The sequence below is a fragment of the Sceloporus occidentalis genome, unplaced genomic scaffold (assembly GCF_023333645.1).
Source record: "Sceloporus occidentalis isolate IW3139 unplaced genomic scaffold, rSceOcc1.0.p SCAF_1, whole genome shotgun sequence".
Lineage (NCBI taxonomy): Eukaryota > Metazoa > Chordata > Lepidosauria > Squamata > Phrynosomatidae > Sceloporus > Sceloporus occidentalis.
In genome coordinates, this window is record NW_028316981.1 from 118,840,179 (window position 1) to 118,854,994 (window position 14,816).

The following is a 14,816-nucleotide window of genomic DNA, read 5'->3' on the forward strand; positions in this document are numbered from 1 at the left end:
GCAGTGGGTTAGAGTCTCCTTATAGCTTCTTATGGTAGGACCAAGAAGGCATGGACAAAAGCAGTGCAAATAAAATGTCTGGTTATTCTATCCGATCTGGCAGAGAAAGCAGGTAGCAGCCCCAGATGTTCCTGGACAAGTTCTTGTTAGGTTTCCCGTCTGTGCTATTCGCTACATGATAGGAAGAAATTCCATGACTAGTGCAATCCCAACTGAGCAAAAACACCTCTCATGATTTTCTTGGCTGGCTCTGCCTTTAGACTTAGCTGGGTGTACAACCAACAACAAGTTGCATCACTTTTTACTGAAAATCTCCCTCTTACTGAAGAATGACGAGCCCCAAGAAAAAATGCTAACCAAAGGGAGTAGTGGGGAAGAGTAAAGATTGCAAGGGCACATCAATGCAGACCATGCATTCATCATAAAAACAAAGAGCCTATGAAGAGGAACAAAAAGAAAAAAAGTGTTGCTGGGGTAGCACCAAGGCACACTGACAGAACTAGAGGAAGGGGAAATGTGTTGCTTTCCACAGCAAGAAAACATCCAACTTGGAACCCAATTTGATTAATCTAGGAAAAGTCCTAGGACTGTCCCTCCATCTGTATGAAGATAGAGACTGCTCAGCTAGACAGCCCATGGTGGACTCCAAGATGGTGCTCTGTTAGAGCTCCATAAGAAGTATTGTATTCCTTGCAGCAGATGCTCCACAATATTCCTCTGCTACTCTGCCCAAGATATTGAGTGTCAAACAAAAGGAAAGGAATGCTGGTGGTGAAGGATGGAATCTGGCAGTTATAAGGCAAGACACCAAGTAGTCTTACATCATGGGTGGAAATCTTATTTGTGGATTTCTAAGAAGGGGAGCTCTACAGCAGGTAGGCCATAGGAAAACAGTATGTGCCTAGTCACAATCTACACAGAGATGGTCAAACACAAACTGTTGTCTCTCTAGCCCAACCACAACCTGTAAACCCACAGATAAGTTGCTGGTCCTGCTGGAGGCATGCAGCAGCTATAATCCTCCCAGCTGACTGAGATGCACCAAGAACTTGGAGCTGGCTAGTTTTAAGTTGGCCTGAATCCCACTCTGACTGTCATTTTGCCTTTAATCACAATTCTGGTCAGCTTCCAGCTCTTCATTTGCTTACAACATCTGTTGTTGTTAGCTGCCCTTGAGTTGGTTCAGACTCATGGCAACCCTGTGGATAAGACATCTCCAAGAATTCCTTTCCTCCACTGCCTTGCCCAGATCCTGCAAGCCCTTGTCCATAACCCTGCTGATCAAGTCTCTCCATCTGGTTTGTGATCTTCCTCTCTTTCTTCTACTCTCTACCTTTCCCAGCATTATTGTTTTTTCTAGTGATCCGTGCCTTTTCATTATGTCAACAAAATATGATAGTCTGAACTTGATCATCTTAGCTTCCAAGGAGAGCTCTGGTCTGATCTGTTCCAAGAACCCATTTGTTTGTCTTCTTGGCTGTCCACAGTATCCTAAGTACTCTTCTCCAGCACCACATTTTTAATAAGTTGATTTTCTTTTTGTCTACTTCCTTCACTGTCCAGATCTCGCATCCGTACATGGTAACTGTGAATACAATGGTCTGGATGATTCTGACTTTAGTGCTCAGTTGTATGTCTTTGCTCTTCAGTATCTTTTTGTTCTTTTATAGCTGCCCTTCTCATTCTTAGAGGCTGCCCCTTCTTCAGCTGGACTGGGGCCAGGGAAACCACATGCGACAGTCATGATCTGGCCTTTCCAGGGCGCGAAAAGGATCCATGTGCAGTGGACCAGTGCATGGCATCATGGAGCCCTGGGCGGAGCTGGGGCTTGCGTCGTACAGATGCTACGCCCCGACTCCGACCCCCAGCCAGCCCAAAGTGCTGGTCTGTACTGGGCCTTAGTCTTCTTTTTATTTCTTGACTGCAGTCTCTATTCTGGTCAATGTTTGATTCTAGATATGGGAATTCTTTAATTATTTCTATTTACCTGTTGTCTAGTTTGAATTTGTGTTTTTTTCCTGTTGTCATTGTTTTTGTTTTCTTTATGTTCAGCATCAGACCTGCCTTTGCACTTTCATTTTTGACCTTCTTTGTTAACTGTTCCAATTCCTGAATGTCTTCTGCTAATATTATGGTGTTGTCTGCATATCTTAGGTTGTTAATGTTGCTTCCTTCTATCGTAATTCCTCCTTTTTCTGATTCTAATTCTGCTTTTCTTATTATGTCTTCAGCACAAGTGGGGTGACTGGATGCAGCCTTGTCTGGCCTCTTTGCCTACTGGGAACCATTTTGTTTCCCAAAATTCTGTTCTGGTGGCCTCTTGTCCTTGATACAGATTCCTCATCAGGACTATCAGATGTAGTGGCACCCCCATGACTCTGAGTGTGTTCCAAGCTTTTCATAATCTATATAATCAAATGCTTTGTTGTAGCCTACGAAACATATGCAAACAACTCAAAGAAGGATTAAAATGGTATTTCAAAGAGAATATGAGTGATGAACTTGAAATGATAACTATATGGGATGCATCAAAAACATATATAAGGGGATTTCTGATTAAAAAAGAGTTCAGAAAAGAATAAAATAAAGAAAAAAGAAATAGAAGAAATCTCAAAGAAAATACATAGACAAGAAGAAAGACTGAGGGAAAACCCAAATAGTAAAAAAATTAAAAATGGATTAAATCTCTTGAAAAAACAACTGAATAACAAAATAACAGAAAAAATAAGCAAAAAACTAATATATGTCAAACAAAAACAATCTGAAGGAGGAAACAAAGCAGAGAAATTTTTAGCATATAAAGTCAGAAGAAAAAAAAGAAAAAAAGCTTGATAGTGGAGATACAAGAAGGAGAAAAAATATACAGAACAAAATGACATAAAGAGAATATTTCTTGAATATTATAAGGAGTTATATAAAGAAATAAACGAAGAGAATCAACACAAAGGGAAGATAGTAGAATGTTTAAATAATATAAAAGAATTGGAAGAAAACAAAGAAATACAGGAAATGATAAATAAAGATATCTCTATAGAAAAAAATTAGTGAAGCCTATTGACAAGGTAAAAAACAGAAAGGCTCCAGGACCCGATGGATTCTCAATGAGCTACTATAAAAAATTTAAAGAAATATTAATGGAGCCATTACAAAAAACATTCAATGATATAAATAAGAAGGGAATACCTGAAACATGGAAAGAAACAAGTATAAGACTAATACCTAAAAAAGTTAAAGATCAGACATTAACAAAGAATTATAGACCAATCTCCCTACTAAATTCTGATTATAAAATTCTGACGAGTATAATAGCAAAAAGAATGAGAAAGATACTAAAAAATTGGATTCAACAAGATCAATGTGGTTTCCTCCCTGAAAGACATGTAAAACAAAATACAAGAATTATAATAGACTTAATTGAATATTATGATAAAAGTCCAGGGACAGAAGTGGCATTTCTCTTTTTGGACGCAGAAAAAGCCTTCGATAACCTGCATTGGCAATTTATGATATATCTATTGGAAAAATTAAATTTTGGGGATAAGATTATAAATTGGATAAAACAGATATATCAGTGATGGTGAACCTATGCGTGCCAGAGGTGGCACTCAGAGCCCTCTAGAAAGCCAGAGGGACATGGCACTTTGCAATAAATAAGTGGGGTCTGGGTTGCAGTTTGGGCACTCAGCCCCTAAAAGGTTCACCATCACTAAGATATATGATCAACAGGAAGCCAAAATACAGTCGGCCCTCTCCTTATGCGGGGGATCCGTTCCAGATCCCACCGCGTAAGGCGAATTCCGCCTATGCTCAAGCCCCATTGGAAACAATGGGGCTCGTGCACGGCGGTGTGGTGGCGCCACAGTCGTGCGCCCCCATTCAATTGAATGGGACGTGCCGCCCCTTCCCCCCACACGCTCCCGCGGCTTGAGCGCATACTCTCAAGACTGCGTATGGCGAAGGCGCACTGTAATAATTAATGGGGAAAAAACAAAAACATGTAAAATTACTAAGGGAACCAGACAGGGCTGCCCCCTATCTCCCCTCCTTTTTATTATGGCCTTGAAATATTATGCAATAATATAAGAGAAAATAAGCAAATGAAAGGGGCTAACAAAAGAGGAAGAGAGTTTAAAATACGAACCTATGCAGATGATATAGTTTTTATCATTGAAGACCCACTGAAAGGGGTGCCTAAGACATTGGAAGTTATAAATGAATTTGTTCAATGTGCAGGGTATAAAATAGACAAAAGTAAATCAGCGCTTTTAACATTAAATATGACAAAAAACAAAACAAAAGACACTTCAAGAAATAAGTGGAATACAAATTCAAAAGAAAATAAAATACCTTGGTATACACCTAACAAAAAAAACTTCCAAACTTTTTGACAACAACTATAAACCAATATGGCAAGAAGTGAAAAAGAAATTGGAAAAATTGTCAAAACTATATTTGTTGCTAATGGGGGAAATTGCACTTTTAAAAATGAACATACTGCCTAAACTATTGTTATCTATTTCAGAATCTCCCAATTATACTAAATGATTTGGTATTTACTAAATGGAAACAAGAATTATCTAAATTTATATGGGTGGGGAGGAAAGTAAGGATAAAATGGAATGTAATAATTGACATTACAGAAAATGGGGGCTTATCCGTGCCGGATCTGAAACTATATTATCATGCATGTAGTTTAGAGTGGGTGCAGGAATGGATATACCTGAGAAATGAAAATTTGTTAGATCTGGTAGGTTTTGATTTGATTTTTGTATGGCATGCTTTTTTGTGGTATGGGAAACTGGAACAAAACAAACATTTCAGTGAACATATTATTAGAAAGGCAGTTTTAAGAATTTGGAAAATATATAAAGGAAAAATATATAGGGAAATCCCAGACTGGGTATCACTGCAGGAAGCTTTCCTAAGAAGGGAGAAATTAAAAGGGACGGAAAGGTTAAGACATAAAGATATCATCAAAAATGAAAATGGGAAATTAAAAATGAAAAGCAGGGAAGAATTGGGGCAGGAAGTAATGGAAATAAACTGGTTCCCCTACCAACAATTAAAAGGAAGATTCTTAACAGATACAAGACAAGAAGGTATAACAAACTCTAAAACAGAACTAGATGAGATTATCGAAGGAGAAGATAATATCAAAACTATATAAATTATGTTTGAAGTTACAATTGGAAGCAACAGAAACTATTAAAAATAATATGATACAATGGGCAAAAAATATAAAACATAACATCCCACTTATAAATTGGGAAAGGGCATGGGGTAAAGATTTGAAATTCACATTATGTACAGATATTAAGGAAAACTTTATGAAAATGTTACATAGAAGGTACCTCTCGTCTATGAAACTAGCTAAAATATATAAAAGAAAATATATGTTGGAGATGTCAGGAGAAACCCGGAACATTTTATCATATGTGGTGGACATGCCCCCAAATTAAAAAATATTGAAGTACATAAAATTATTCAAGAAATCTTGCAAATCAAAATAGAGCTAAAACCAGAGGTATGCCTGTTAAATATGGTGAAAGAGATAAATGCAAGGAAATATCTTAAATATATACTATACCTCCTTACTACAGCAAGAATAGTAATAACAAAAAATTGGAAAGAAAATAAAGCTCCAGAAATTGACAAATGGCTAATTGAAACCCTGGAAGTTATAGAAATGAACAATCTGCCAAAATTAATGAGAGAGGAAGAAATAAATGATGATGATTTAGGATGAGAATCCTTTATTAAATATTGTAACAAACGATGGAAATAGGATGGTTAAACAGAGGAAAATGGAAAGTAAAAAGATACGTGGAATGTGGTTTAACAGAATGAGAGATATGTATAGAAAACGTCTAAAATTATTACACAGTATTTGAAAGAATAAAATAGCATAAAGGATAGTGAGATAAGAGAAAGAAAAAAAGAGGTAGAAAGAGAGGAAGAAACAAGAAGAGCTGGTTTAATGATTAGGTATTAGAAAATATGATAATGGATAAGTGGAAGAGGAAAAGGGGTGGAGAAAAGAAATTTTTGAATGTACATTTCATATATCATACAGTCTATTGTACAATTTTAAGTTTTCTCAATTAAAAAAATATGCTTATTCTTTTTTGGAATTCTTTGGTGTGTATATTTGCAATGTGGTCCCTACTGCCCCTTCCTTTTCTGAATCCTGCTTGGACCTCTGGAATTTCTCTCTCCATGTATGGTTGGAGTCTATGCTGCAGAATTTTGAAGTGGGATCTGCAATAAAGGAAATGGGAAAAAATAAATCACCAGGAACAGATGATATCCCAGTGTTACTGCTACAATGCCCACAGACAGACGCGACTTTAATGTTAACTGAAATATGCCAACAAATTGCTTGCATGTGAGATTAGTGCTATTGTCCTATAGTTGCTGCAGTCTTTTTTTATTTCCTTTCTTGTGGATTGGTACGTATATCGAGCGTTTCCAGTCTGTTGGCCATTTCTTTGTTTTCCATATTTGTTGGCATATTTCAGTTAGCACTAAAGTCACATCTGTCTGTGGGCATTGTAGCAGTTCCACTGGGATATCATCTGTTCCTGGTGATTTATTTTTTTCCCATTTCCTTTATTGCAGATTCCACTTCACTTCTTAGAATTTGGGGTTCATGTTCATATGACTCCTCATTCCAAAAGTCATTCATTCCCTCATCTCTTTTGCATAAATCTTCTGTGTATTGCCTACAGCATCTTCTTTTTACAACATTATCAAATTCAAAATGCAGCAGTCTCTGAAGAATTAGGGGTAAAAAATACAAACATATCAGAATATGATATTCAGTTGGATGTATCATTATACTACTAGGCTGGGGAAAAAGTTATAACATGTACTTTGTGTTTATTATTTACTTTCAGCAGAAATCCATTTGGGGATGAATTCTTGGGTACCAAGAATTAAGAATTCTGAACTATTCTGATAAACCCTGTACCTCAACAATATACAAATCTTACTAATTTGTATCCAGATAAGTGAAGACAAACAGCGATTAGGCTCATAATGTCTGTTCCCTATTTGTCTATTTATAGAATAAAAACAGCAACATCACAATTTGGGACCATAAGAAAAACATACATCAACAGATCCCTAAACTGTTTTCCAGGAAAGCAACACTTTTTATGGAATCAAAAAATCCACCCTATATGAAAACTCCAGACCAAAGAAATATTTGTGCAGGTTACATAGCTATGCCAATAACTGAATCAGCTAATGGAGTGCTCTCAAAATCTTCCAGTATCCAGGTCAAAAAATCAAACATCAAATTGAAACTGATAGAAATTTAAAAATTTAAGGTGCAACTTAGTTCTAGGATGAAAACGCAGGTTCAAAACACCTATCAAGAAAAGTGGTTCTACTGAAAAGCTGTTTGCTTGGGTATGTGTGCATCTCTCTCTCTCTCTCTCTCCAGGATGGTGAGCAAAGTCAAAAACATCCATATCCACATTGGAGTATCCACACGGAGAGAAGGAAATCAGCACTGCCATCCCAAAGCACTAACAAGTATTAATCCACCCCTAGCGATTAAAGGAGGCAGGGGGCTCACACAACAGCCAAACCTAAGGAGGAAATAACTTGGAAAGTGGAAAATTATCCTCCTTCCCAGAACTGTCCAATGAGTCACTCAAGAAGGAAGGAATTTGTAGTGGCAGAGGCAGACTGACATGATGGATAAGCTGAAGTGCAAACAGGAGGGAATGCAATACATTTAGAAATTGAAACTTGTGAGGTTTATTCCGGGTAGCGAGAGGAAGCATTATGAATAATAGAACACTGAATTTTTGGATTTGTAGCTACGCAATGACACATTTATGCAGCAAACCTCTCTCTACTAAATAGACCAGTACAGACTCTACAGTGGGCTTTGCCCCAGGATTCAAGGACATCCAAGATGGTGACCAGCCTGACACATCAGGGATACAGAAATACAACAACACAAGATTGTCCAAAATAAGGAGTTGAGTCCTGCCCAGAACTCAGCTTGTATCACCAGAGTAATCCTGCAAGAGATACTGAAGTGGACAGAACTTTGCACTGGTCCTCAGCACATAGCTTCCTGAATACCATCACTCAAAGGCTGGGGCATTCCAGCTCCTAGTCTTCCTTCACATACCTCACTTCCTCATATCTCCTCTGGGAAACCTGGTCACTATTTCCAGGTTATTCCTTCCTGCATGTCGTTGCTTGTATGGCCTTCCAGAATTGGCAAAATGCAGAATCCCTTCCTTAGAGACTTAACAAAGCTTCTGAATAAAGAAACAAGGCCATATCAGTTTTGGCTGGCTTTGCTGGGTAAGGCAGGGGCAAGTGAGGACACTTATATTGTTGTAGAACAGCTCCTGCGTGCACCTCCAAGCAACAATACCCAAACACAAACGAATGAACACACACACACACACACACTCCTGAGAAAGTCTCGACACTTGGCTTTGCTGTGCTCACCAGACATGGTAACAGGCACAGCAAATATGGTGAGCCTATGTTTAGAAGCTTGGATGGATGAAAAAGCCTTACTGAATAGCTATAAAGGCTCTTTTGAAAGTCTGTTCACACTGCCATTTTAAGAGATTTTGTTACTTGAAGCTGAGGCAAAATGATGCCCTCTGCTGCTAAGGCCAAAGCCAACACTTTAAGACTTGCTGCACTGTTGAGACCCCAATTTCAGCATTCATATCTCTCTCCTTCTGGTATTGCCTGAAGCAAACTGCTTCACCTTCTTCCTCCAAGGCTGACCTTGCCTGTTTCCTGAAGAGGGCAAGTGTGCAAGCCTTCCCCCTTCTCTGCTCAGAACTGAGTTCTGGCTTAAGGATGCAGAAAGCTTGCTGCTTAGTACCATCCTGACCTCTGCTGGTGAGAGAAGCTGCTGTACTATTTATAAATCAAGCAGAACTGTGTCTTAGCTGAATCACAGGCCTGCTGCCTCAAAAGGAGTTTTCATACATATAGGCTGTCATATGCACAACATGATTATTATTAATGTACTGTGGAAAGCAAAAGAAAGCCCCTTCACAGCACATAATATATGTCCCTCTGCCATCAGGTTGGATAGTGGTATGCAGTGGTGTTTCATGCAGGTACTGTAGGGCAGAGAGTCCTATTAGAATTCTGAATTTGCATGCATCTGTTAAAAGAGAGTTGATGTAACACTTTGGAAATAAATATGGCTAAAAAGTGATAAAGAGAAGAAAGTAATATGAAGCTCAAAACCCTTAGGAAGAATTTTACTGAAAAATGCATCAATGTTTAACATATTGTTGAAAATATAATGTAACATATACTTAACATATACAGATTAACATATACTGTAAAGAACATCAGTGATTTTTCTCCCAATTTTACTCTGAACTTTCATCATGCTCATGAAAACAATATGTAAATTATACCCATTACAGACAGCTGTTCCTCAGGCCTGAGTCTACAGCTGATCTGACTATCTTTTGCAGAATGCCAAGATGTCCACTTCTGTGGCCAATGTGGTGGCGCAGTAGCAGCATCTGCTGGCCTATTAACAGCACAACACTCAGCTGGAGACAGCCTGATTTTCAGGACTATGTTTAGCCTTTCCAAACACACACACACACAGAAAAAACTCTGAACTCACACAGTTCAGATTCTGTGTCAAGAAAAACAGCTCTATAAATTAAGCAAACAAAACTGCCAAATATTTTGTATTATTTATTCTGGCTTTGGCAATTGTGCAGTGCTGGGAAAAGAAGGGATGATGTGCTCCCAAGCATTCCCTCATGTTATCTCCCGTCTAATTTCAAACGTCAGCAGGCATTATCCACACATTGTCAATGGAGCCAAAAGGGCTACATTGTGAGAGTGCTAGAAACTTGCTTTTTAAAAATGAATAGATTTTTAGAAAGGAGATCTCTGAATTCTGGACTACATCTCGTGGTCTTTCAATACAGCATGATATGGTATGATAGCATACAGTCAGACCTACTTATTGTCCTATCCATTTCTGAGAAGGAATTGGCAAAGCAAGAGATCACAGTCTCATCCCACCCCCAATGTTAAAATGCATTCTACTCCCTCAAAAGGTCCAGGTAAGCAGCCTGAGCCTACTTTTAAAAGCTCTGTAAATGATTAGCAAAACATCTCTGGCAAGGGTAAGTATGTGCCCAGGTAAGCAACTAGGTAAAATGGGTAAGAGAGCTGTTCTCCTTGCCCCAAATCTTCTGCATACATCCCTCAATAGACTATCGTCCAACAGACTATATCCCTTGAGAAAAGGTTCTCCACACATACTTTAAGATTTGTTGTTTCCTAGACGCTCACACACATGTGCATACACACATACTACTGTGTATGTTTAGATACAGTATGTTGGGGTGGGCAAACTAGGTGTGTCCAGGGGTAAATTTTGTCCTCCTTAAATTTGGTTGAGGGCTGCATTTTTCTCCCAAAATTATGACTGTAAATCCATATCTGATTTGGATGGCCGGGGGGGGGGGGGGACAGGGACTGAAACATCCCATACACACTAAACCTCTGTCTTGTTGTTAACCACCTTTGAGTCAGCTTCAATTCATGGCAATCCCATAAATGAGATGTCTTCAAGACCCTATCCTCACCCATTCAGCTCAGGTCCTGCAAACTCAAGGCCAAGGCCTCCTTGATTGAGTCCATCCATCTGATATACACTCTTCCTCTCTTTCTGCTGCACCATATCTTTCCTACCATTATTGTCTTTGCAAGTGAGTCATATCTTCTCGTGTGTGGCTGAAGTATGACAGCCTCAATTAGTCATCTTGGCTTCCAGGGAGAGCTCAGCCTTGATCTGTTCTAGGACCCATCTGTTTGTCTTTTTGCTTATCTATGGTATCCACAGCATTCTTCTCCAGCACCACATTTCAAATGAGTTGACTCTTCTTCTATCAGCCCTCTTCACTGTCAGGCTCTCACATCCATACATGGTGATGGGAAATACAATGGCTTAGATGATCCTAACTTTAATTAGGCTCTGTCTTACTGTAAACTACTGCTGTGGAGATTTCCAGAAGCAGCAATTATCATTTTTGTGTTCTCTAAAATTGGGAGGCAGAAGAGTCCAGGGGGAATCTCAAGTTCCCAAAAAGGGCTAAGGAGGAGTCACACATGCAGTCCACATTTTTAATGGCAAGATGAAAGCAAAATTACAACCCTATCTAACTCTGCCAAAGTTTAGTTTACAATGTGCCAGTAAACCAAGAGAGAATCCCAACACACACCATTTGTCAACTTTCACTTATTGAACTAGATACTTGTGAAGTGTTTAAATAGTCTCCTTGCTTAGAGGAATCATCCATCTGCGTATGAAATGCCCCCAACATTCAATATGCTATGTTAGCCAGAAAAGTGAAAAACAAGAATCCGTTAACTATGGCAATGAGTGACATCCTGAAAGATAATGATTAGGAGAGAAATACATTAAAATTAAAATGTTTAAACTGCCACTAGACTACCTGAGTTCTGAGATGCACAGCCTTCTTTGGCGAAATGATAATCAATTTCAATATTTAGCACAACAGTCAAAGTCAAATCCTTACTGCCAAAACAGAAAACCTACAGCATTATGTTTAACAATAACTGGCTAAAATGCTGTTAGTGGAAAGATCTTTGCTCTGGTTCAATAAGCTAGAACATGAGCCTACAAACTAACTTCTTTGTTTTCTATGTGCAATGCTGTACCTATCACATTTTTTTTTAAAAAAAAACCAATTACCTCAAGATTTAAGTTTGTCTTGGGATTTTAAAAAATTACACACCTCTTCTATATTTTAAAACAGAGCTTGCCTTTTTATTGTTGAGTGGGCAACTGCTGAGCAACTGAAGGCACTTTACATGATGGCCAGGTACTCAAGGTCACTATTAACCAAAAACTGGCTTGTGATGAAAAGATGTCCCAGAATTAACAAGCTTCTATCTCTCTTATCTCCAAATACTGACCAAACACACTGTTTGGAAAGGACAGAATGAGCACTACTAGATTGGCAAAATCATAATTTCAGAAACAGATTATTTTCAGCTTCCCTCCTTCAAACTGGCTGTTTTTCTCTCCTGAAGTTTGGGATGAGTCTGGAGCTAATATTTACTGGAAAGGAAGACTCAGACTTATAGTTCACATATAGCTGTAGGATACACTTACCAAAAGCTTTCCGGGGCTCAGTGAGTTTCAGTGCAAAAGTGCGGCCTTTGGGCAAGTCCTTGAGCATTTTGGCGACCTCATAGTGCCGGCAACCAATAAGACTCTGGCCATTGATGGACTCTATCATGTCTCCCACGTTGATTACTTGAATCCGGTCAATAACACTCCCTTCCTTGATTCTCTGCCAAAAACAGATGTGAGTAGTCATTATGCAAGCCCAGTGATTTTCTGATCCCAGGCGGTTCCTACCTTGAAAGTTTCAAAAGCAATGTCATCAAAAAGGAAACATGATGGTAGTGGAGGAAGTGGTTCATTCAGCCATTCCAGACCCCTCCCTGTGTGGTTGTTAGCTGACAGCTTGTCTTCAGGAAAAGGAATTTTGTGGGCACATACATGTTTGTGAGAGAGACATACTAAAGTTCAGGATACATAAAGTAATTTGAAGGAGTTCTATATCTATTGAATAGTTTTCTAATATGTGGTTATAAATAGCCCATGGGAAAACCAAGACTAAACCTTTGGTGACTCTTCTGCCTGCATCACTTCCCCCTTCTCTATGTGGAGACTTACTCTTTTGTCAGGCATCCAATCAAAGGTTATCAAGAAACTAAGTTCAACATTCAGAATTTAAACACCTCAGTCCCTTCTACCCATTTTCACACAGGGCCCAACCACAACACAAAATCATGGACAGACATTGCACAGCCTGTTTGCTTCAATGCTGACCCTGCAACTCCTTCATGAAAACCATGAATCATAATTATGCTTCTATTTCTAATTGACTCACTGGTGCAAGTGAACAGTGGCACAACCAGTCTAACATCCTGTTTCCAGAAGAATTAATTGCCAAATACCTTGCAGGGAAGAATAACCCCACCCCACACAAGCAAGCAAAACCATATTCCTGGCAGCAGTCTGGGAAGAGAACAATACTTCTGCGCCACCAGATAACGTATACATCTTACCCAAAGTACAGCACTAGACCTCATGTAGGCCCGTATATATTATCTTGACCCAAGTTTCTACCTATATACTAAAAAGGCTAGAGCATTCCTGTTCTTTATGTTAAATAAGTTTTTGCAGAGAAGTACCTGTGACTATAAACTCAACATGAAAGAAATCTGTAGTTTGTGTGTATTGTACACATCAGTGAGTGGTATAATCCCTGATACGGTCCTGTTCAGGTGTTACTTACTAAATAACCTGCCGATTCAAAGTAGGCACAATACCTGAATAAGACCTCAATGGATTAAGTATGGAAAACAGTTACAAGTGATTCCTGATTAACCCCAAGCAGAGAAACAAAGGAAGAGGAAGGGGAGGAGATTGGAACCAGGCAGAGTGTTTTGCTCAGAAGAAGTATTTCACTGCTGCCGAAACCAAAGCAACTGGACAATAATGGTTGTATAGAAGTTGTATAGACTGTTTGTTTTATGAGGTCTGCTTAGGCAATGGTGAAAAGATCTAAAGCTGCTTATGTAAAGAACTAGTAATACACACTGAGGGGTTATGCTGGGCCATGCTTCTCCCTCATATCATCCTGTAGCACATATATTCCCTCTAGGACTGAAAGGCAGATGAACTGTGCATGAAGTGCTGCAATTGCTTATGGATTACAACATGGTCTGTCACCATGTGTAGACTTTCTTCTCTGCAACCAGGTCTGGTCTCCCTGTAACTAGCTCTGGGGTCCCTTTACACCTCCCTGGGAAAACACAGATTATGATGAGATTCCAACTGCTCTGACTGGAAAGAAAGTATGTAAAACCAATCCCAGGGCCACCACTTATTTCCAGAAAGCAAGGACATGTGGGCCCAGAGTGAAACAATGCCTCTACTTCTGGGATGAAATTTAATGCTGTTTTCTTAGATGACTCTGCTGCAGCTGTTTTCAATACTCCTAATGCAGCAGACATATGTGCAGAATGAGTGTTGCAGTCTCATGCAACACTCTTGCAATACTCTTTAATATGCCCAGATGTGTGAAAAAAGAATGGACTTCAGTATAGCGCGCCTGCACCATACGCCGGCACACCATACATGGCTTTAACCTTACACAGAAGATCAAGCCGCCAGGCGTGCACGTGCCTATGGTGCACACATTGCACCGAACACGGAAGCGCTCCCCCATTGCAGCCAATGGGGTTTGATTTTACGCGTTTTCCCCATACATGGAGGGATCCGGAATGCATCTCTGTGTATGGAGAGGGCCCACTGTATTTTCAAACCATTTCTTGACTTATGCACCAGTTGTACAGGAGATAATTAGTAAGACTGAAGTGGATTAAGATTCCAGTAAAGCAAGCTTCCTCACAAGTAGAGAGGAAGGGCTGCTCATGGATAATTTGTTCAGGGTAGCATGACTAGTAGGTGGGGATGAAGCCAAAAGTTGAAAAGTCTCTCATACAATCATAAAGTTGGAAGAGATTGCAAGGACCATCCAGTCCAACCCCCTGCCATGCAGGAAATCTCAATCAAACCATCCCCAACAGAGGCATCCAGCCTCTGCTTAAAGACTTCCAAAGAAGGAGACTCCACTACACTCCGAGGGAGTTTGTTCCACTGTTGAACAGCCTTTACTGTCAGGAAGTTCCTCCTAATGTTGAGGCGGAATCTCTTTTCCTGTAGCTTGCATCCATTGCTCCGG

The 14,816-nt window shown here is 39.4% G+C and overlaps 1 protein-coding gene across 2 annotated transcripts in view; it reads right to left on the reverse strand.

Moving 5' to 3' along the window:
- Positions 1–14,816, reverse strand: part of GIPC1 (GIPC PDZ domain containing family member 1) — a 47,699-nt gene that overhangs the window by 12,949 nt on the left and 19,934 nt on the right. For both annotated transcript variants that reach the window (XM_089533126.1, XM_089533118.1), the window contains exon 4: positions 12,170–12,350. In XM_089533126.1, coding sequence (XP_089389252.1) covers positions 12,170–12,350 — 181 coding nt within the window. The remainder of the gene's footprint in view (positions 1–12,169; positions 12,351–14,816) is intronic.